Raw genomic sequence first — 23,069 nt, 5'->3', positions numbered from 1 at the left:
AAAAACTGCGTGGGGAACTAGCATTGCGACATGTATGTCGTTTGCGCAATGTGCTTGCCCACTTTCATCTCAAACTAAATGTATTGCAACATACGTGTGGACATTTGCACAATTCTTTACGCGTTATCTTTCCTTAGCGCAAGCGATAACGCTGGTTATCGCTACATCTGGGCAACTGTACCCAAATATGATGCGTCGTACTGAAGACTTGAAAGGTACCTCGAGTTTGGGGGAAAGGAATTAATCTTTGGTATCTCGCCAGCATTCTGCTAACTTACAGACGAAACGTCCTTGCAAGGAATTGATAAAACCCGTCAAAGATCTCGTTATCGTTTTCTGGCAGTAATTAATACGCAATTTAGCACTTTCCCCGGCCACTGTGCGTGGGCCGGATATTATGCTAATCACTCTTTCGCACGTACTGTAGGTGGATTACGCAAAGTAATCTGCCCTGCCCTGGGCTGCGTCATGTCCACTAGATTTATCTGAGGGGGAGTGTATATCGGTTTAATCCATCTCTTCCCGTTTTCACAGACGTTTATTTCATAAGAAATAAGCTTCGCTACATTTCTCTTCAAGACGAAAAATGTTTTTTAACATCGGGTAAAAAACAATCAGATTCGTATCAGACAGTCAGGACTCAACCATAGTTTACACATTTTCGTCCTAGTACTGCTGATTTTCTGAGAGCAGAGGCTAGGAACCAGGACAAGCACTATTAAACGGGACCAAGCTAAGTTTTAGACAGTATCGTTCAACTCATTTTTAAAATATTTCACTGAAAATTCTGCGTTTATCGCAGCGAAAAAGTTTGACAACTTCACAATCAAAAGCCAATTCCATAGTGCTTGCGTCACCTTCGTAAAATAGTAAAATCTTGCACTGCTGGTTAACTAAAGTTAAAACACACTAGCTTCTTAGTTTCACCCGCATTTACACAGACCAAAAAACATGTGGAACAGTTCTCAAGTTCACAATAGTCGCTTCATGCTAGAGCGTTAGAGCTACACTCTCTCACTGAACCACCGATTCACATTGAAAAAAATTTGCAAACGCAGTATGAATCACAAGAAATTTAGAATCAATCGTCTAAGTCAAATATCAACTGGTTGGTTAGCTCTGGTTTTTCAACTTTAACAAACGATCCACCAATGTCATCTTCATTATCATCATTATCGCCATTCTGATCCTTACCATCTTGATTATCGTCAATATCATGATCATCACCATCACCGATAATGTCTTTAGTCAATTCTTTAGCGTTTCCATCATCTGAGCTGGCACTGGAACGAGTGTCTTTCAACGAGGATTTCAATTTACAAATCGTGTCATTGTTCGTTTTGTCCCGTTGGGTTCTCTCCAATTCTGAGCTTCCATTTAGTAATTGCTGTTTCCTTAATTCTTTCCATTTCCTTTTGTCGGCCCTATTACTGAACACGTGGACTTCTGGCACGGGATTGAATCGCACACGATGTCCGTTGTGTTCCGCATCATAATCATCGTGTGAGTCTGCGCTGCTTCCGAAAGAAAGTGACCGCGACATGCGTGAACGTCTCGCGTGTTTTTCGCGCTGTTTTCCGCGTCTCGTGGACCCATCATCATCCTCGCTTACCGACGACGACTGATCGTGGCTGCCCGTACTCCGTCGACGTCGGCGACGGTTTTTCCGGCACTTAATGGCACGCGCTTTTTGCAATTCGGCATTGCCCGACGTAGTTTCGTTTTTCACCTGAAAAAGGTCGGTTAAAAGGACCGCGTCATCAATTGGGATATGGATAGCATGTAAGATATGTGTTTTAGATTCTCAGTGTAGGAGCATGAGGAACAGGACCGAGCCTGGACCTCGGGGTAGGGGGTGCACCCATACATCGATGCTCTTACACCATTAAAACAATCGTCAAAAGGAATCAATCGCTTCAGAAATTGGAAGTGTAATTACCTCATCCGCCAGATCGTCTTCTTGCACTGTGCTAAGTCTCGTGGGTTCGTTCAGAACATCATTGTCATCATAAATCTCATCGATCACTTCCACCTCTTTAAGATCGGCATGATTCACTATCACTGGATCGTTTTTTGTGTCCGCTGTATCTCTCTTTAAATCCTCACTGGTGTTGTCTACAAAATAGGTACACGAGATATTAAGTAGTTTTAATCGACTTCTACTCCTAAATTAAACTAGGCAAGTTTCCATTGCGCTATTTCAAAGTATATGGAAAACAGCCAAAAAAGTAATTTAATGAGAGTACCACAACGAAATTCAAACTGAATTGGCCAAAAACTAAACTCTTTCAAATACTCCCTATGCTTCTTTTCTTATTATAAAATGTGCCGCGTGTGTTTTTGAACATCACCAGATTCATCCACTATGACTGCGATATATCCAAGCGTCACAATACCCGACCGGGATTATCACCCTCGTGTACCCAGGACCACGTAAGCTCGATACTAGACCCGGAATACCTGTGCACTGCACTGCATCCTCAGACACTGCATCGCTGCCACCATCTTTAACTTCGCTAAACAAAATGTCGTCGACATTTGTCAAAACATTTCCCATATCCTCGGCAACGACCGCGCTGTTTTCCCGCCGGATGTCGACGCGAATCACGGATTCCTCGTCGCTGCAACTTTCGATTTTGTGCCTCAGAGTGATTGGTTCGTTCACCTGCTACAAAGTGAAAGATAAATATTTGTGATTCAAGATGTTTGGACTCCTTAAAGGACCATTTACACTTGCAATTTCTCGTGCAATTTTCCTCTTTTGATGGATATGAACGAGTGGGAAGTTACTAATGGTCTAATATATAAGTACCCTTATTCACACATCCGTAACTTATCCATTTGTTCACATCTATGAAAAGGAGGAAATCGCACAAAAAATTGCAGCAAAAATCACAAAGGTAAACGGGCCTTAAAGTTTAGCTTACCCACTCATCTTTAACTTCATTCAATGAATCTTTCAAAGTCTCTTCGGTCAAAAACAATTTCTTCTGCAACAAACCACGGTGAAAGTTACCTTATAAATCACGGCTAACAACTTCAATTCGATAAAATGTTTAAATCCACATATATTTCAAATAATCTTGCACCGGCTTGGTATTATAACCTTATTTTGCATTGCCCGAGGATACACAAAACATCACATTCGTAACCACGATAAGCAAGAGCCGTCTACGGTGCCCAAATCGTGATTTTTATGCGAAGTTTTGTTGTTATATAATGTTATTTTGTTTGGGTCTCGTGGCCTGTTTCGGATCAATGAATAAGAGAGGAATAATCTACTCATTATCACAGCCTGATCATTCATGCGGTTGCTGGTATGACAATTATTGCTCGGCCATTCTCATAACTGGTGTTGCATTGTTTATAGGAAAATTAAAATCGTATCCGTGGCTAATTCAATCATGGTTGTAATTTTTTAAAAAAACTTTCAACCCTGAGTGTGCGAACGGTTGCCAATACTTAAGACTGTTGCTTTTTAGTTGATAGTTATGAAGTGACTGCAAACTCTCACGCATTGAGTTTTAGGGTGAACGAGCTTTTAAGACGTAAAGCCTAAAGGCCAGGGGCCGGTTGTATCAAGCCCGTTTAGCTTAAACGGTGGTTAAGTTCAAAATAGAAAGCAAGTCTATCGTTTTATTCAAGAAGCAAACTAAATGTTTATAACCTTAATACAAAGATACTGTTTACAACTACATATTTAGTGCATAATATTCAGGTTGACTCATTCAACAGAGATGTATATAAGAGTGTTATTTAATTTTCACTTAACCACCGTTTAAGCTAAACGGGCTTGATACAGCCGGCCCCAGATCCTATCATGTGAACAAAATTTTAACCAGTTGTTTACCGGTTTAATATCGAAACTTCTTCATATTTGCACAAGGAAAATGCAAAAAAACATAATAATTTTAAGCACAAACAGGAAAAGGATGTGATGATACTTTGCAGGAAATCTTAAGTCAATGAAACCAGACAAAACTAAAGAAAACTAGACGAAACTAAACTCATCGAAACTAAAACAATCTTTGAACAAACATAAAGTGGCCCAAACGAAGCTTGACGGGGAGGGGGGAGGGGGAGAGGGGAAGGGGATAAACGATTGGGAAAGTTGAGGAAAAACATGACTTAGGGGACACTACCTGTAGTGTGGATTCGTCTGAACCAATCATACACCATTGCCACATTCCAACACAGTTCTCCTTTTTGTACAGAACCACCACCAAGTTTGTCTCGTTTAAATCAACAGTTGATTTCTCGGAATCGATCAGACACTCGTTCGGAAATTGAACGTGTAAAGCGTAGCCAGGGGAAAGAAAATCTGTCGCCGTGATGGACGTCGAAGGGAAGTTAATACAACACTAATAAAAATAAACTATTTGTAACCTTCATGATGTGAGTTGGAACGAGTGCTGAATCATAACAAATGGAGGTGAAACTGGACTTAAATGCCAATGACAATAGATTTAAACCATTAAGCGAAAGTTGAAGCCATCTTTCCATATAATTAGTCGATGGAAAAGGCGCCGACACGATTGTAATTTACCATCAGTCATTCTCACCTTATTTCCATTAAATCCCAGTGACATGGTATCCAGGGAAACATTAGGAACGTGAAGAACGAAAGTGACACATTCATTATTTTGATGAAATGAATACGGAGGAGTCGTGAAGACCGGACATGTGACACCTATACGAGATTAAACACTGATTAAACAATTCAACTTTGCTGCCTGCACTATCTGTGTATGCAGTACCACATCTGAGTGATGGGTGTTTTTGTTCTTCCAGATTCCATCAGTCTTACCCTCCCATATCTAGTTAACTATCGCAATATGGACCCACCTGAATTGCTTTTTGTTCGTTGTTCTTCATTTGCACCTGTGCAAGCGCTCTGGAGTACGTCTGTAGTATCAGCCTGTAAATTGTTTAACCCATTTTCAATGTTTTTAGAACCACCACTTTCACGTTTATCACCGATAATTTCACAATTGCTGGCACCATTATGACCGCTAGTCTTGGTACTGGTACCATCATCGCCAATAACACCAATCCCTTCATCAACATTACCACCACTGTGGTCACCAACACTATCGCTATTACCAGAACAAGCTACACCCTCACTCACAACAGGCGAGCTGCAGTCTTGATCACCGTCAGCGATTTCAGTCACCAAGCCGTTCCCTTTGGTGTCCGCAGCCTCGCTATCCGCGTATCCGTTTAGAACGGCAGGTGGTGCAGGTATTACGGGCAAGGTCACGATGAGTCTTCTCTTGCTTTTATCAAACTGAGCGCGTCCTTCGTCTTCGTTGACAGGGTATGGAAGAGTTACCTGACATTGGTCAAGGTAATATACACAGCAACGAATAGAATTTTTAGCCTATTTTCCATTGGGTGAATTTGCACACCCGAAAACCTGTGGGCTCAAATGATCGAAAACTTTGCAATGGATTGCAATGGACACACATGGTGTATCCAAGGGAACATCTGAATCCTGCTTCTGAAAAAAAGGATACGTCCAAATGATATTTGGGATCAGAACTGTCAAGTATTAGTTTCTTCTCAAAAATATCCAAATCAACTCCTGAGGATGTCGCCTGTACAAAAAAACAAAAATTATAATCGTGATCAGGTTGAAACGAGAACACCACGTTCTTAATTAATTTCATGGCGGCCTCTATTTTAAAATTTCCACACTAAATTTTAATACTTACACAAAGTGGTAGTTCTATATTTACGACCAACTCCTGAGGTCTGGTACTGGTTCTTGAATCTCTGCAAAGAAAGGTAATTCGTACAAGATTCCATGCAGCGGATTAATGGGACACCTTCAAAGTAGACCATCAAATTATCTTAACGGATTTCGACTATAACTTTAACTAAGATTACCGCAAAGGCAAGCTGGTAAACGAGTAATTTTTCGTTGAAATAACGATGAAAATCTTACTGCGAAGCTATCATTCTTCATTACCTTGCGTTGGTAAAGTTCTGAAGATCCAAATGTCCACGATGCACGATGGAATATTCTGGTGTAGAGGAACGGTCGATTGAATCATCGGCAATATCATTTGACGCTTCATTCGTCTTTTCTGTACATTCTATTGGCTTATCTTTATACGGATACGGTAGTTTTTTGCCCCCAATCTCAATGTCTGCTCCGCTAGTTTTTACGCCCTAAAAATCAAGACGTTCAAAGAGGTGTTTGAATGACCTTACTACTGTATTATGTCTGAAATGAAAAGCTACGTCCTTTATATACAGATCTCACTAAATGCAAAGTTCACTGGCTCAGTTCTTTTCCTGGAGTAGTGATGAGATTTTCGGTGTTAATAAATTAGAGAAGTGAGTCAAGTGACTACGTTTTTCGGCAGATATACCTAATGCTCTCACTCCTGTTGACAAATACATATGTACGTCAGGAGGATGATTGGAAAATTCTCTGATCCAGGAAAACATACCTTGTCATTAGCCGTTCGTATAACGCTTGATGTTTTCGTTCCTTTGAATTTTATTTTCGGATATTTCAAATCTAAACAGTTAAACGAGAAAATTGCCTGGATTTTTATACCCAAAATCATGGAATCTAATCATTAGTTCTAGCTCCAGTTGTATTAAACCTCGATATTACGTACTTTTTCTGTCCACTTTGACACTCCAATTTCTCTCAATTGCGTCAAACGCGGTATCAAAAATAAGCTGTTTAAAACGAGGATCCTGGAAAACAGTCAATGTATAGTAATATACTACAATCTTTGCCAAAAGCTATGGGACAACTGATGCAATAGATCCTTTTGATAATTACATAACATCATTATCATTTTAAATTTAGAATCACCAGGTTGTTATGGTATTTATATCAGTATTCATTTCTTTAGAAATTTATTGTTTTCACAGTCAACAAACACCAAAATATTAGCATAGCGGGACAAAATTGTCAGGCTGGCTATGTCACTGTTTAATACCTCTTGTCCCATTTTATATGTTTCTGTATGAAAAATGACATCATAAACTTTACATTTCTTTCCCGCTATGAGAGACAAATGATAATTAGAAACTATTAATGTAAATTGATCATATATGAACATTTATATTACTTTTACAATGGCTTTTCGGCTTCTACAAGAAGAATTAAGTCATTGTCATGTATATACCTTTGTCTAAATCTTCCCTAGGTTGATTTAAACTGTACGGTATTGACCACTGCTGTCCTTTGACACTAGAAATATAATATAATATATTAGATAAAAAAACATGTAATTGATTTTATATCTTACCTGTTAATGTTATTTTTATATTTGCAGAATCATACAACCTCGCAAGCCAGGCTCTTTTACCTACGCTCCTCGCGGCCAACGCTGCGGCAAAGACTCTGGTCAAGGCTGGTCTTTGCCACAGCGTGGGCCGCGAGGAGCGTAGGTAAAAGAGCCTGGCTTGCGAGGTTGCAAAATCATATTGTTTTTACAGACATTGACTCTGAAGTGAACAGTTGGCAATGTGTGAAGTACAGTATTATTTTCCAGCTTACCTTCTTTCATCAACAGTTTTGTTGCTTTCCTCACAAGTTGCCTTAGTAACAGCATCACTCTGACATATATTGATGAAAGCTTTCATGTTTTCAGCATTGCTTTTAATCGATGTCTTCACAACCAGTCCATCCTGTGGAATACAACTAACAAGTGAAGTTATGGATTGCATAAAGGCTTCATTGTCTAATACTTGTAGTTACATCCAAACTACCTGTGGATTTATAAATTTCACATCCATTCCTCTCTCAGCTTCAAGCTGTGCAATTTCCTCTTCATATTTCTAAAGAATTGGTTTTTACGCAAAATTTTAATTCAAATAAGTTCACAGAGATATTTCGACCGAACAACATATGCTGGCTCAACTGGTTGCATTTCAAATATACAAACCTTCTTATTTTCTGGATTGGAGATTTCTTGAGCATATTCACTGAACATCTTTCGAAATTCCTCATTTTTCATGGCCTTTTGAAATCTCTCCAATTCCTGTTTTGATGACAATTTTATAAAATGGCCAAAAATGAATACGGCATAATATGAAATATAGCATATGAACAATAACAGGATCCCCCTTAATGATATCCTAAAGATATGACCACAGTTTGCTTTAATTTTTGTCTAAAAATCATTGCTTTCCCTAGGCAGGAGGGGGGGGGCACTTTTTCTAGGGTAGGGGTTGTAATGTCTCCCTGTAGACCCAAGATAGTAAGATCTATCACTATTTGTGGGTGGAAATAATACCATTTGCCTTGCTATAGAAGTAATACCTGCATATTATTTACTTACTGTTTATGCAAAATTGGTTCACACAAAATTGGTTAGATGAAAAGGTAGTAAATTGCTTTATATATTACCGTATATCATTGGTCTATACAATTACCATACAATTTAAATATGCAATCTACAATACGATCTACGATATGATCTGAACGTAAAAATATCACAAAAAATATGAATTTTTTTTAATGCCAAAACTACGTGTAAATGTTTACGATGCGCAAGTAATCGTTTCGAAGCGAGGCAAACTTTAATCCTGTTAAATTTTACACAATCAAGTTGTTTTAAACGTGCTATTTGGATCAAGTACCTCCTCAGTAATATTCAACTGGCTTTCCTGATTTGCCATGCTGCAATCTGAATAAATCTTCTTTAGATCGCCGTATTTTTTGCTTTTAATTTGGCAAAAATACTATTTGTTTACACTGGTTTTTGTTTGTTACTTTTTCTGAGGAAATCCGCTATACTTTATCTAAGGGTCAGTATAGTGGTACCATGTGACTCGAGAAAAAGATGCAACCAACGGTATATTTCTACAAATTTATTCATTTTTATTTCAACTTAAAACTTTTTAAATTATTCATACAACTACCCAAAAATACAGCATCTTTGAGTGCTAGGTCAAAATCGCAGTTTGCATAGAGCCATAGGCATAGCTCTCAATCCTCTCATTAATTAAACCTTCTTTTACAACAACGGCTTCTTTATTCAACATTAGCCGTATTCAAACGTATAAAACAGAACCAAACACGAATTTTTTAACTCCTTATCCTAACTTGTATTCAATCTTCAACTACAAATTAAGCCATCCGGCGGCATTTTGGGTAGTTATAGAGCTATATACGTACGAGGCAAAGATATTTACAAATAAATAAACAATTGTAAAGTCTTCAGAAAGATGATATTTTCAGCCAAACGAGAAGGATGGGTTTTGTGGAACACCGCAGTATTGACCAAGAAATCTCAAAACATCCTGGCATTCAGGGTTATGAGACATCTAAGATAAAAAACAACAAAAATTACTGTAATATTTCTCTGATGCATATTTTTGCCACTGAAACTGAACAGTATTCCTCTTCAGTACTGGACAAAAAAGATCGTTATGCCAATGTTTATCTAACCATACGTTTGTTTCAAAACGACTTCTCACGAATACCTTTGTTGCCATGACAAATTTATTCCAGGCTTCTTTATTCGCGGCTTTGCCATGTCTCTTGAAGTCAATCTTATTTCTCAACACAGGATAACCTAAAGTACAGAAAATAGCCTTTGCAACTACGCCCAATCTGACTGTCAATGTCTTCTTCATAAATACATATGCAATTTATACTCACCTGTGATGACACAAGGTAGGGAAGTAATGTTTGTACTGGGCGAAACCAGAGATGCAGCGTATGTACCACGTTCATCAACAGGAAGAACTTGTTCAACCTGGAAAGTCAAATGAAAAATTATCATCACACCCCTTCACGAATCTCATCCCTATACCGGTGTCTATTGCACAGTTTCTTCAATGGTCTTTCAGTGAAAGAAAAATCTACCTAAATCAACGCAGTTTTAAATATCGACAGTGTTTAGTACAGTCAAACCTATGGTCAAACTTGGGCACTCGTTTCACGCGCAACTGAGCTGAAATTATGATCAGAAAACAGGAAAAATTTGCAGAGTTGAAGCTCAGTAGTTTGCATTTGTATGGTCCATTTTTTATTCCCCTAAATCAGAACCAAGATAACCACCTTCTGATCCATGGAAACAGCCAGTACCCATTCTTTCACTTCTTCTCGTTTGTCCTCCTAAATGAGAATAAAAGTAAACTGTTTGGATCTTTTCTTAATCCTTAACCTGCCCCAAATCTGCAGTAAGGTAACTCGGCCAACTTACTGGTAAATACTGTCTTTCTGGTACTGGAACCTCAAAGGGAATGTCCGTATCCATGAAATCGGTGTTGTCAAGATACTCAAGACTTCCTTCTTCAATGCCCTAAGACACCGGATAAATGTTGAGATATTCAGCAAGCTAAAACCTGGATTAGATCTAGCTTATATAGATATAGGGCTTATGTAATTCCTTGGCTAAATGTGGTTAGGGTTTGTAGATTCAGGGCTGACATTCTGCATGCATTGGGGATGGAAATCGACGGTTAGATATGTAGTTATTTCAAATATGTTGATGCAGAAGGACGTTGTCTTAAGCAACATCGCTCTGTCTCAAGATGCTGGCGACCTTACCTCACTTATATCCAAATAACGATTCAAGAAAACAAAGGCCATGTTTTCCATCCCAGCGTTCTGTAATACGAAGATCAGAGGTACAGTAAGATGCCCGCGTTGCAAAGAGCTTACATCGTATCAAGACAATTTCATATGAGGATCATTTACCTTTGCCGCCATTCCTGCTTCGTAAAAGCCTTTGTCACATGGTATGATGTCCGTATGACGCAGTAATGACACGCTGATTTGAGCAGCGATTGAATCCTGGAGATATAAAACAAAAATATAGTTTATTCTACTCTAGTTTACGCTATTTATTTGAGTTCAGTTAAATTCACCCAATTCGGTTTATCTTGGTTCAGTAAGAGTTCAGTTCCGTTCACCCTAATACAGTTTATCTTATTGATCCAGTTAATACAGTTCATCCTAATACAGTTTATTCTAAGTTCAGTCCATTCCCCTCCAGTTTAGCTCATTTCAGCTAAGTTCAGTTTAGTTCACCCCAGTACGGTTGACTTTAGAACATCCCAGCATTCCAGTCTAATTAGTCCAGTTGTGTACCTACCAATGAGTCCTGCTGCAGGCAAGCTGCACGGTTAGCATAATAATGGCAGACCAACAACATGTCTTCAAACTCTTTCAACACCGGCGATCCAGCCTTTGAGATTTTGTTCAACCCTTCGGTCTAAAGTCAATGAATCCATTGAAGTCCATCATGCGTATACATAGTTACTATAATATGGAATCTCACCAGTTTACAACTCACCACTTCAAAGATAACGTCTCGCATGTCCGCCCAAAGTTTATACTTGTCAGGAGAACTCATTCCGTCCATGGACACCATTTCGTAAACGATACGTTTGTAGATATTGAAGTTCTGAAAGGATATGCCAGATTTTCAGCAAAAGAAATAATAACGAAAGCGTGGAACAGCATTAGCCATGAGTTTGAAGCAAAATAGTAATACATTTAACGATGTATTTGTTCATGATAAGATGGTTTACCTGAGATATTGGAGGAGCTCCATGTTTTACAAATAAGTCCAAAGCTTTCATGGTATTGTTTTCTTTGATCAAATGAGCAGCATACTGAGCAACGTACTTGCTAAGCACTTCGTTACCCTGTTCACAAAAATAGAAACTTATTCGTTTGTAGTTATCGCCTAACTAAATGGTTTACAGTCGACCTGACTAACCTACCAAAGTATCGACCTGTTTAATGCCATTTTGTGGTAAAAACAGAGGTGAAAACATGCCAAACTATGTTAAATTGCACGCATTACCTGTTGTTCTGCTGTTTGAATGCACTTTGCCCATTCTCCGCGTTGAACCATCATATCAAGACCAGCTATGACATCCACATCTACAAGCTAAATTGCGCACCATAATTGCGAAATTAGAAAGACCAAGGCGAGATTAGATCAGTAACATAGGTTGAGGCGACTGAATTTTGAAGAAGGCTGATTCAAGAATAGTTTAAAACTATGCTTTGGAGCGAGACAAAAATTATAATCACCTGATCAGCTTTGCCTTTCTGCTTTAAGAACGCAACATATCTTTCTTCCACGTATCCCTCCAAACTTACAGAAAAATATAAATAAATTAATGAGGATCCGCGGAGCAACAGTTCTTCAATTCAGTTGTAAATGAATTATTTCAAGTTGTGAAAGCCACTAATGTTATTGTACTAACTTTGGCGCCATATCCGCTGCACATTTTTTTGCCTTGGCCCAAAGTTCCCCGTCAATAAACATATCGATAGCTTCTTTAACCATCTCAATTCCAAGATACAACTCTGCCGACTAAAAAATATAATGGCAAATCAACTTTGTTTATCTTTTGGCTTGTGGACAAGGTTGTTGGTGAAGAAAGTAAAACTTTCATACAATTACCTGTGAATAATATTTAATTTCAGCCAAACGTTCGCATGCAACTAAAGTCACATCTTCCGCTCTGTTGGGTACAAACTTCATCGCCAACTCCACAGCCTGAATAGTAGAATGATAAAATAAAGGATTACAAAGGTCTGTTCACACGATCCAATTTTGTCAAACGAATTCACTTCTGGTGAATGTTTTATAGTCTGTTGACTGGCAAAATATATGGACAGCAAATCAACTAACGCCAATGCAGTAGTTTATTAGTAACAAACTACATTCCATACGTCAGAAGTGAATTGGATCCGAAAAAGTTGGACCTTAAGGTCACCATGATGACGAGAATCAACTGACTGTCAAGTATTTTATCTTGAACTCTTAAATATAATCGTGGCAAGGCTATTTTAAATTTCTCATACCTTTTCCCAAGCGTTGGCCAATGAATCTTTATCGTCCGAACTGTTTGGAGTGACCTTGAGGTACATATCAATTGCACGAGAGTGTTCACCTTTCATCTCCCAGTCTCTGGCCTGCGCCAGGATACCGTCAGCTCCACTTTGAAAGAAAAACATGTAATATATTAAAACCTACCATTTACATAAACTCGATAAGTACGTCAGTCATTAACCACAAACGGAACAAAGAAAGAAGATTGGTAACAGATTAGGTTTATTCCTACCTATTGCCCTTTGTCAAAGATTCGCGTTCGTACTCATCTTGCCACTGAGAAATCTATACAACAAGAACAAGTTTGTAATGTCCTTATACGTGAAAGGCGAGTCTAGAGTTGCTTGGGGAAGATGCAAGGGGAGTCTCTTTCTACCCACCCTCCAGAGCAATGTAATGCCAGGGGCATGGGAACTAACCTTGTGGGGAAGATATTCTTTGACCACTCTCAGAGCATCAGTCCACATCCCAGCTTCCTAGAAGAATGAAGACTCTTATGAAGACAATAGTTTGACATGTCAGGAAATTCATTCTTATATACACCTTATCTTTCCCTACGTGGTACATACAGGCACTATTCCTTTAAGCCATGGACCCGCTATACACACCTTGTAATATCTGGCGGCAAGCTCTGGTCTTTGAGCACGCAACAAACACGTCTCGGCACGCTGGAAGTCTTTTTTCTCGAAAGCTACACGCGCTTGGCCAACCAGCACGTCAGCAACGCTGTCAGGATCGTGATCTTCGGCGACACGTTGCGCGCTATCCCAGTCCTGATTATGGACATGCCTACCGAGGGGCGCACGACACAAACATAGAGTTAGAACACAACAGAAGCGCAAACACAACCTGTAAAATCCACCATAAATACCACGTTATCTTCCACTTACATAAGTACGGCTTCCTTTGGTTTGTTCGCCTTGATAAACTCTCTCTCGGCTTCCTGGAATTTCCCTTCGTCCTCCAGGAACATGGCGTGTTTGAGATGAATATCAGATAGCTTCTCTTTCTTTGCCGTGCGAGCCAGGTCAAACGCAAACTCAAAAGACCTTAAAAAAGGGGCACATTTTCTATTATTATGAGGATGTACCTTTGTGCATGCCGTTTTCCCCACGTCGTTAGGGGCCAAGTCATCCGTCCAGACTCTATAGAGCTCACCGGTTGGGATTGTCTTATGAATTGTTATAGATCATGTACAACTCACCCGTTATCAGCAGCATAATCAATAGCAGTCTCCAGCAAACCAAATTTGGTTAGTAGTTTCACAGCAGAGTCTCCGCCTGCCAAATATACGTTAAACTTGTATAGCATTCATACTTGAATCAGGTAAATCATCTCAAGTTCATACCTAGGGTCTTTGCCCACAAATATGCGACTTGTTTTGATGCTGTAGGGCCACCATGTTGCTTAGCAACCTAAAAGGTACCATGACGTCATTTTTTCTAGGTATTATGGTACACGTATGACCCCGAGAATAATGAGAACAGTTCAGACATGAACGTGGACTTACCCGATAAGCTTCGTCCCACATTTCGTTATTGCGGTACATGTTGACAGCGGCTTTCCAATCGTTCGCTTGGATGTAATGATGTTCAGCTTGACGTAGTTGATTTTCACTCTCGAGTTCCTAGGAAAATCATCGCGATAACTTCACGTGATCTGATGGAAAAGATTTAGGCACAGTGTCTATACCTTTGCCAAGTGAATATGAGTGTCATCCAGGAGCTCCTTGTGAAATTGATTGACAAGTCGTATCATCTGATCATACTGTTAATAATAAAGTTACACATGGATTACACATATGAATGTCAGGTTTTGATTGTACGAAGCTTGCTTGGAGAGCGCAATATTCAATATTAGCAATAGCGCAATATTGGTCACTCACCTGTTTTATTTTCTTATACATATTAATGGCATAATCGGGTTCGTTGATAGTGAGATAAAGTCTACAAAAAGCAACAAATACCTCGATTTATGTTTCATAATATTGTCAGTATAAAGCCCTACAACGTCGGCATCTTCAATCACAAGAGGGGGGGAGGAGTGGGGGGGAGTGGGCACCCTTGTGCCAAAATGTACTGTCATCTATAAGGCTGCGGAGGTTAACTAACCTTTCTGCTTCCTTGTATTTTCCTTTCTCTTCGAGCTGTTGCGCCTGGGTGACGTAGAGTGTTGTGACTTCATCTGGCTCCATGCAAGTCACTGTCAACTGCATTCAGAGAAGATACAATCTATCATCCATCGCTTATAACTAACTATAATATCAAAACTGTTGTGATTACCGTACCTTATGAGCTGCTTCGTACATATTAGCTTTCGTATACATATCTATAGCATCTTTCGGATACCCTGCTTTGACATACAACTTTTCGGCGATCTAAATAAAAAAGGATCGCTCTTGTGAAGGTAGAATCGAGGGTAAACTATACGAAAACACTCCTTGTTAAAAATTATCCCTACGAAGTATCTTTCTCTTCCATCAGTCAAGATTTCAATTTTTGCGTTACCTTGTATTCTTTAGCCTGGGCATAATGTTGTGCTATTAGACGGTAATACCTGATAGAAAAGATATTACATTACGAGAGAAACAATGCGTTTATAATATATGAGCGTTCTGGGCAGAAGATCAAAGCCTATTTAGTAAAAGATGCAACTCTACAGTGACGAAGACATATGAATACATTATATAAGAATTCTCTTACTTCTGCGCAGTTTCCTTATCATCAACTACCTCCAATATTTGCACAGCCTTGTTCCACTGTCTTGCATGAATAGCGGCGTCGATTGCCTTTACGGTACAGCTAAAACAACAACACATTCACCGTGTAAATAGATCAACCAGCACTGGTTATTACGAACATATTAAGTCGTGAAGCCCAACCACAGCTACACCCACTCGGTTCCAGTGCCATACCCGTTCCCTTGTACCAAATCACTTCTTAGCAGAAAATAAATCAGGTTGAGTTAAAAGTGAATAGTTACCCAGCTTCGATGTAGTGATTAATTGCGGCGTCCATTTGTTTCTGAGAGTAAAGATAATTGCCCCAGGCCTCTTCAAGCTTGACGACTTCTCTCGGAAAAGACACTCTGGCAAGTTCCACCGCTAAAACAGGAGTAGATTTCGATGTGAAAAATCCGACAATGTTTCTATATTTACCCGAGTAATAGCATTCAAAGAACCGAGACAAAATCTTACCTCTTCTGAAAGCATTTCCTTTCTTGTATGCTTCGAGCGCGCGTTGTTCTTTTCCAACCCGTTCAAAAAGCTCACCCGCCTAAAATTCAGGTGCAACGGAATGGGGGATGAGGTGAGCCACTGTGAGCATTCATTGGGCTATTAGGTATGGTTTTTGTACTTTTCACGTTTCAGTGATTTTAACGTACCTTGTCGTAGAGACCAGACTTGAACAAAGCGGCAGCAATTCGCTCCATTAGTTCCGGGGAGTTGGCCAGCTCCTGAAATATGAACATCGTTTGTTTGTTCAAAGCTATGAAGTGCATGCATGCATGCCCTAACTCAATTACCAATCCACGGTTGACCCACGTCCACAGATCAACTGTATTCTGCAGCTGCAATTCTCCCGAAGTCACACGGGCAGTCTCTTTAACCTACCTCACGACTCATCGCCAGTCTCGCTGCTCTGGCAGGCAGACCTGCTTTCATGTACAGATTGATCGCTTCCATGTAATTGCCTTGATTCTCTTTAACCTAAGACATGACAAAGAATTCGTCAGCCAGCAGTTTGAAGACCGAATCAAGGCATAGCTCAGCCGATTGCCGACAAGTTTCATTCAATATTTACACTGACCTCGCCAGCTTTCTCTTCTTGTTTTGTGTCCAAAAGCCACTGCAGGTGTGAACTTCGCAAGCGATCAACTTCCGGATGACCCTGGATGAAAAACGTTCAAAATCTGTGAAAAAATTCCCTGCTATGGATAGCAAATGGTTCTGTCATGGCCATGAACCACTTCTCAGCCATTTTATCGTGTTCAACACGAACTGGTAAATAGACCTTTTCATAATGACGTCAAACGCGGAAAGTCTAATCTTACACGAAGTTTGATTGGCTCGACAGTTTTGTGGAGCCAATCAAATTTCGTGTGACATCAGGCTTTGAGTGAGCATTCACCTTGGCTTCTGCAACAGCGATGGCTTCGTCCCATTTGTGAAGCTCTTGATACATCTCGATAGCCTCGTCCACATGTCCTTGTTCGAGAAGAATGTTCTCGGCTGTTTTGAAATTCTTGTTGAGCACAGCCAGCTTCGCACGCACCATGAAATGATGGCTGCCGTCTCCACCCTGAATGACGATAACGCGAGATTAGAATACTTATATTCAGTACTACCAAATACACAACAAAGGCATGATTGAAATCAGAGGATCAATCATTTGACAGGAAAAACATTACGAACTCGAAATGTTGCTATATTCTGGCGCTTCGCCGGACAATGCTAGCGTGTTTACATGAGACGACGGTTTGCCTCAACTAAATCTATTCCTTCTCTCTCTTTCTCTTATCCAAATAGTCAATCTAACTTATCAATATGCATGTCTAAGCTGAAGGGTTCCACACCATTTCCCGTTAAGCACCACTAGTATTACTTAGTAGCATACCAAAAACCTACCATGTCCGCCGCAGCCTGTTGAGCCAACTCATTCACTTTCTTCAAATACGTGGCTTTACTGATGTCTCCAAGTGCTGCATAACATCTCTCCGCTATCAACAACTGTCTGTCTTCCAAAGCAAGCTTGCTCAAGGTCTTCCACATCGCTTCAGTCTCGGGAACCATCTCGAGTGTCTCCAAAAACGAGACAGCTCTAGAACGAACGACGAACCAAGAATTAGTTCGGCTTAGGTTTAGTATAGCTGGGAATAAGACAGACTTTTGAAATGGACTTTGTCGTCGGAGTTAGTCTTACAAACGGTGAGATTTACATTCTAACCTGGCAAAATCTCCATCGTCAATGGCTGTCCCAAACTCTATAAGTCCTTCGTCTAAGGTATACGAGACCGTTGTTACACCTTCGTTCACTATTACATCAGTTTTGCCCTCATTGCGTTCCAAGTCAACTATATCACCCTGTTTAAAGATGAACAACAACAGCATGACACAAAGCTGACTAGGCCAAAAAAAAATAACAGGAGAAAGCTCATGCATATACCTTGATCGGAAACATTGTGACTCTCTCTGGTGCATCAATGTTGTACCAGATACAGAGATCACCCCGGTTCTGTGCGACCACAACATCACTTAGGGGGACCCACTAAGAAGAAATAAAGTCAAAGACAATTGTTACCCTTGCTGAACATGGGAGAGAATTAACCAATATACAAAGCCTTGTAAGAAGATAAATCAGCCAATCACAGTCGGATTTAGATCGCACATACCTGAACGTAGGTACAATAATTCAATATCGTTGTACGGCTGTGGGTCTCGATATCGAAAAGGTAAAGCTGAAAAAGGTGAAGCTCGAGATTAGTGGAGAGAATAACCATGAGCCATGAAGCGCCCTGAATCCCCCTTTGTGTAGTGGTGTGTCGAATATATTACAGATGCGAAGTTTTGCTATTTTGTTTGAAATATAATAAATATCCTAGATGGCACCCGAGGACATAAGCCGACAGAATTAAACCAGATTATAAATATTCGCTCTTTTTTCGTCATTTGGCATAGAAACGGTAGTGTTTACGAGCCTAAATATGTTTGAAAATGTGCCGTATACGTTCTAAAATCCCGATTTATTGTTTAGAACGAAAAAAGTAACAATAATCAGATTAGAACATTCCAAGATGTAACAAAAAAGTTCTAAATTGCCATTCCGAAGTTGTGGTAGTGGACTGGTGCTAGTGAAGCCGACATGGCATTAAGGGACTGTTTTTGGGACGTAAACAAAAGGTACGTCCCAAAAACAGCCCCATGATGCATTGTCAATATCACTATTACCAGTCCTTTACTGCAACTTCGGAATGGCTAATTGTTGCAAAAAAAGTTGTTCCAAAAAATGTATCAAAAATGTAGCTAGCGTGGGAGAAAATCAATTAGAACGTTTCGCATGTGAAAAGAACGGTTTTCGTGGGAAGAGAACGTTTTTGTGCGAAAAGAACGTTTTTGTGCGAAAAGAATGTTTTTAATGGGAAAAACTTCAATTAGAACGTTTATATATCGAACGCGTTGGAAAAAAATAAATGAATGGAACTTTGGCTTGTATCGCACACTGAAGCAACAGTTCATTGCAAAACTAGGTTAATTGTCAAAGCTAATTGTCTGATACACAAAATATTGAAAATATAATAGATTATGGATGAATTTACCTTCGACTTTTTATCGCGGTAAAGAAGTTTTCGTCCTGTCTCGTTTAACTATAAATAAATTATTGTATTTAATAATACAAACAAGTTTGTACACATCGGAAAAATCTGCGAGCCAAGAGTATAAATTCGCTCTTAGAGTTATATAAACAAACACGAGATTTTATAAAAATTCTTGGACCATCACAGACAACATCAGTTTATACCTCGAGCCAGTCTATCTTTGAGTCGTGTCCAACTGACGCCACGTTGAATCCAGAAACTAAATCAACTAAATCGAAAAAACAAAGTCAATGAATCCTCCATGGTACGCACTCTCTTTAACACATACACATATCTTTCTATTAACCGTATCGTACATACCAACACAGATAGTCTTTAAATCTATAAGGTACGCCATCTTTTTTGTGTTTTCAGATGATTTTACTTTCCGTTCGTTCAAGCGGACACTGCATGTAGAAACACAGGCAATGATTGATTTCATTTCATCCATTTCCATCTCATCATTTCATCCATATCTCAATCCCTACCTTATTAAATGCGGATTCATAAATTCAGTTCTGACTGTTGTAAGAATTTCATTATTCCCATACTCAATGAGAGACAGTTCCCCTGCATTAAACACCATACACACCTGCGGAAAAACAAAAAAAATTTGCTTCTTTGATCCTAAATATTTGTGAAAGTCAGTAGCGTAGCCAGCCTGACGATTTGTCCCGCTATGCTAATATTTTGGTGTTCATTGACTGTGAAAACAATGAATTTCTAGAGAAATGAATACTCATAATAACTCGAAATTTACATAGCGGGACAAAATCGTGAGGCTGGCTACGCCACTGGTGAAAGTAGTGCACCTTTTCTGTTCTAAATTTCAAAAGTGCAAAAATGATACACACACTTACATTATCATTCTCAAAGAAAAACTTCTCATTTCCTCCGGATCCTTGCCATGGCACCTAGAAAATGGAGACACAATAAATGAAACCTAATCCCTAACATACTTTCTAATAAATAAACTTCAACCAAATGCTCAAGTATGTTACTGTTTTTACCTCGCTCAATTTGTTGCTGCGTAAATCTCCTAGCAACAATGTATCTGACGTGTACGCAACTAAATACGTATCCTTTCCCATCACGCTCACTTTATCAACCTAAAACACATGAAAACCTCTCTTATCATCAATGATATCCACAGATATTTCCAATAGTTCAGCCACTGAATCAAGGACATGTACGAATACCCACCTCGTAGCCGTAATGTGATTTCAAAACCACACGAGTACCCGAAGACAGGTTTTTTACAATAACCTGAAAAAAACAATAAGCTGTTTCTCTAGAGGTCCAGAGTTTAAAAAATGATGCAAAAAACGCGCAATGATTTATAGCTGTTCTTGTATCAAATAAAAAAAGCAATAATGGTTGAATAAGTAGAGAGTTTGCTTCACATACTTGACTGAGACCAACGTAAGTGATTTCAAATTTGTTCTTGTATATTGATCTTCGAAGACAACAATCAAAGAGTTCAACACCACCACATAAAGTGCCCTGAAATAAGAGTGTTATTTGATAGGTTTGAATTCTTCTGTGCAGTAAAACTTCTACCATAATATACAATTTCATTCGGGTGGAAGCTAGAAAGTTCTGAGCTTGTGTTGATAAAATGACTTACTGCTACTAATCTTGAACCATCTTTTTTCCAAGCCAGCGAGGTGATTGTGTACAGATTGGGTATTTCTTTCATTTTACTCTCGTCCCAAGCACCTTTTCGTGGGCTCCAGTTGAAGACGCGCAATCTAAAACAGGAATCGTCGTCTGACTTGACTGAAATTTCAAAGAACTAGAGATTCTATTCTCTCAAGAAATACGAACCTGTCGAAACTGCCCACGACGACGGACTGACCGCTGGGGCTGCACACGGCGACGGTGAACTCCTTTTCGTCATCATCACGAGTGAAGTCGAAGTTCTGCAGAACTTTTCCCTCCTTTTCATACGCCACAATGCGTTTATCGCAGCCTGCCGCCACGATGGACGAGCCCCAGCACAAGGCGTATGGGGGACAAGAGTGTTTCACAAGTTGACCCTATCCAAGAAACGAAAATTTAGCAATGTTCAATCACGTCTTCTAGCTAAGCTAGGCGTTCGTGACAAGAGTTTAGTAAGCAAGCAGTGACTGATAACATCTGACTTACCTGAGATAATCCAGTTCCTTCGTCGTCGAAAAAATATCTCACAATTGCACCATCTGAATGGCCTGATAATAGGCCAAGTCCTGATGAACTGTATGGAATTTAATTTCACATATCAACTACTGTACTACTGTAAATTTAAATGCCTGGATATACAGTTCTATGTGGAAAATATTTATCATTAAAAAACTGCTTCAAAAAATGACTATCTTCCATTCACTTTAATGCACCATCACCTAGCTCAGGGGTGGATCCAGCACTAGTGCACTAATTTGCATGACACAAGAAAACTGCTGAGAATAGCAATTTTGTTTTGTAATGCAAATTAGTGCACTAGTGCTGGATCCACCCCTGACCTAGCTGTTGAAAACTACATACTCACTTGCTTGTGATGGAGACAACATAGTTGTTTGTCCCATAAAGTGTTTGTGATTTGTTTGTTTTGAGGTTTGCAATGCGTACTTTTCCATCTGCCAGTCCAAAAACGATGAACGGCTGATCTGGTGGCCACATCAGGCAAGTCACAGCACTCTGTACAACAAAAAGTTACCGATCAATAAAAACAAGAAAGGCAGAACCAACCAAAACAAAATTTACTGACAACAATAACAGTACCTGTTGAACAAACTTGTTGCAAATAACCTTTTTCTCACCCCTAGAAATGATCATTCTTAAGGTTAGAAATATATCCCCTCTACTAATAAAATTACATATCAGATTTCGAATTTAGTTTAGTTAAGGTCTAATGTACACACTTTATATAAGCCAATTTATTCTTAATATTACATAAAAACAAGGTGATGCAAATCATGCAATCCAACCTACCATTCTTCACCAATTTTGTAAACAAAAACAATATTGTCTGACTGTCCAACAGCTATTTTTGTAGAGTCTGGAGAAAATCCTAAACCTTTGACAATATAACTTTTCTTACCAGCCTGAAAAGCAATAAAATATTAGTTTTGTGTGTCAACAAATATCAAACGCAATCTTGTTGAAAGCAGTATGATAATAAATGCTCACTTGAGAGTTTGCTGGTTTTGTGGCAAATTTATCCCTCTTCTCCCCCAACTCATCAAATAGCATGACGACCCTGTCCATTGTGACAACGGCCAGTTTCTGGTTGTTTGCTGACCAAGCCATTGCCGTAACTTTGCATGCTCCATCCTATAAAGGTATAAATAGATCGATCGTTCACATTTGCTTGTTTTGGACAGCTGTCCTGAGTCAATGACGAAGGGAATATAAATCGTAATTTTGGGACACAATCGTCTAATCTGTTAGTCTGATCTGTCCATAGCAAGTTAAATTACCTAACCTTAGATACATAAATGCAGATTCTGACTAAATCGTTCGTGTAAAAGGACGATAAAACAACACAAGCATTCATACGGTGTAACTGTACCAAAGTACAGATCGAGGTATCTTCTGGTAACATTTAATACTAATATACTATTATTATCAAGAGATCGAGTCTTACCTGGGGTGGAAGAAGAGTTTTCATGTAACGGAGTTGCATTTTGAATAGTTATCCCAGTAATCGGTTCAGTGAATACGGACAAAAAACGAAACAGAATGTTTATGAAAGACAAATATCTCTAAATCTGCGCCATATTGTTACATTGAGCAAAACAAAACCGCAAAGCTTGTTGGGTAACCTAGGCAACATGACAAAATATCTGCATCCAGATTTTTTATACAGTTCTTCTGCAGCGCATTTAATTTTACTCTAAATTC

General features: G+C 39.3%; 2 protein-coding genes across 2 annotated transcripts; both read right to left on the bottom strand.

Moving 5' to 3' along the window:
* Positions 1-526: 526 nt before the first annotated feature.
* LOC114525518 (protein kintoun-like) lies at positions 527-8,748 on the bottom strand. The gene is made up of 18 exons (XM_028546897.1): positions 8,611-8,748; positions 7,914-8,009; positions 7,738-7,806; positions 7,526-7,656; positions 7,152-7,216; positions 6,963-7,027; positions 6,633-6,714; positions 6,459-6,529; positions 5,972-6,174; positions 5,715-5,775; positions 5,517-5,597; positions 4,846-5,332; positions 4,563-4,690; positions 4,143-4,361; positions 2,928-2,990; positions 2,461-2,668; positions 1,940-2,115; positions 527-1,729 (listed from the first exon to the last, which is right to left on the bottom strand). Exons 1-18 carry the CDS (start codon positions 8,647-8,649, stop codon positions 1,082-1,084), a joined length of 2,892 nt encoding a protein of 963 aa, XP_028402698.1. The 5' UTR covers positions 8,650-8,748; the 3' UTR covers positions 527-1,081.
* Positions 8,749-8,828: 80 nt separating this feature from the next.
* LOC114525401 (intraflagellar transport protein 172 homolog) lies at positions 8,829-22,963 on the bottom strand. Its single transcript, XM_028546731.1, has 54 exons — positions 22,813-22,963; positions 22,356-22,499; positions 22,158-22,270; positions 21,948-21,987; positions 21,715-21,863; positions 21,336-21,423; positions 21,015-21,226; positions 20,815-20,938; positions 20,595-20,690; positions 20,391-20,453; positions 20,198-20,296; positions 20,048-20,101; positions 19,676-19,779; positions 19,509-19,594; positions 19,352-19,416; positions 19,149-19,196; positions 18,225-18,290; positions 17,999-18,100; positions 17,780-17,916; positions 17,461-17,653; positions 16,964-17,134; positions 16,643-16,723; positions 16,447-16,542; positions 16,218-16,289; positions 16,030-16,108; positions 15,816-15,936; positions 15,536-15,634; positions 15,341-15,389; positions 15,121-15,210; positions 14,945-15,042; positions 14,719-14,779; positions 14,526-14,600; positions 14,344-14,460; positions 14,182-14,248; positions 14,038-14,113; positions 13,724-13,882; positions 13,442-13,622; positions 13,253-13,309; positions 13,066-13,118; positions 12,806-12,941; positions 12,402-12,497; positions 12,202-12,311; positions 12,026-12,089; positions 11,793-11,879; positions 11,515-11,631; positions 11,277-11,387; positions 11,076-11,195; positions 10,679-10,774; positions 10,529-10,588; positions 10,182-10,280; positions 10,037-10,093; positions 9,635-9,731; positions 9,457-9,548; positions 8,829-9,297 (listed from the first exon to the last, which is right to left on the bottom strand). The coding sequence occupies exons 1-54, from the start codon at positions 22,849-22,851 to the stop codon at positions 9,208-9,210; spliced, it is 5,256 nt and encodes a 1,751-aa protein (XP_028402532.1). The 5' UTR covers positions 22,852-22,963; the 3' UTR covers positions 8,829-9,207.
* Positions 22,964-23,069: the final 106 nt, after the last annotated feature.

The sequence above is a fragment of the Dendronephthya gigantea genome, unplaced genomic scaffold, assembly GCF_004324835.1.
Source record: "Dendronephthya gigantea isolate DGI-Jeju-01 unplaced genomic scaffold, DenGig_1.0 000034F, whole genome shotgun sequence".
Classification (NCBI taxonomy): domain Eukaryota; kingdom Metazoa; phylum Cnidaria; class Anthozoa; order Malacalcyonacea; family Nephtheidae; genus Dendronephthya; species Dendronephthya gigantea.
The sequence above is the reverse complement of the archived record's forward strand: the minus strand, read 5'-3'. Positions and strand labels throughout refer to the sequence as shown.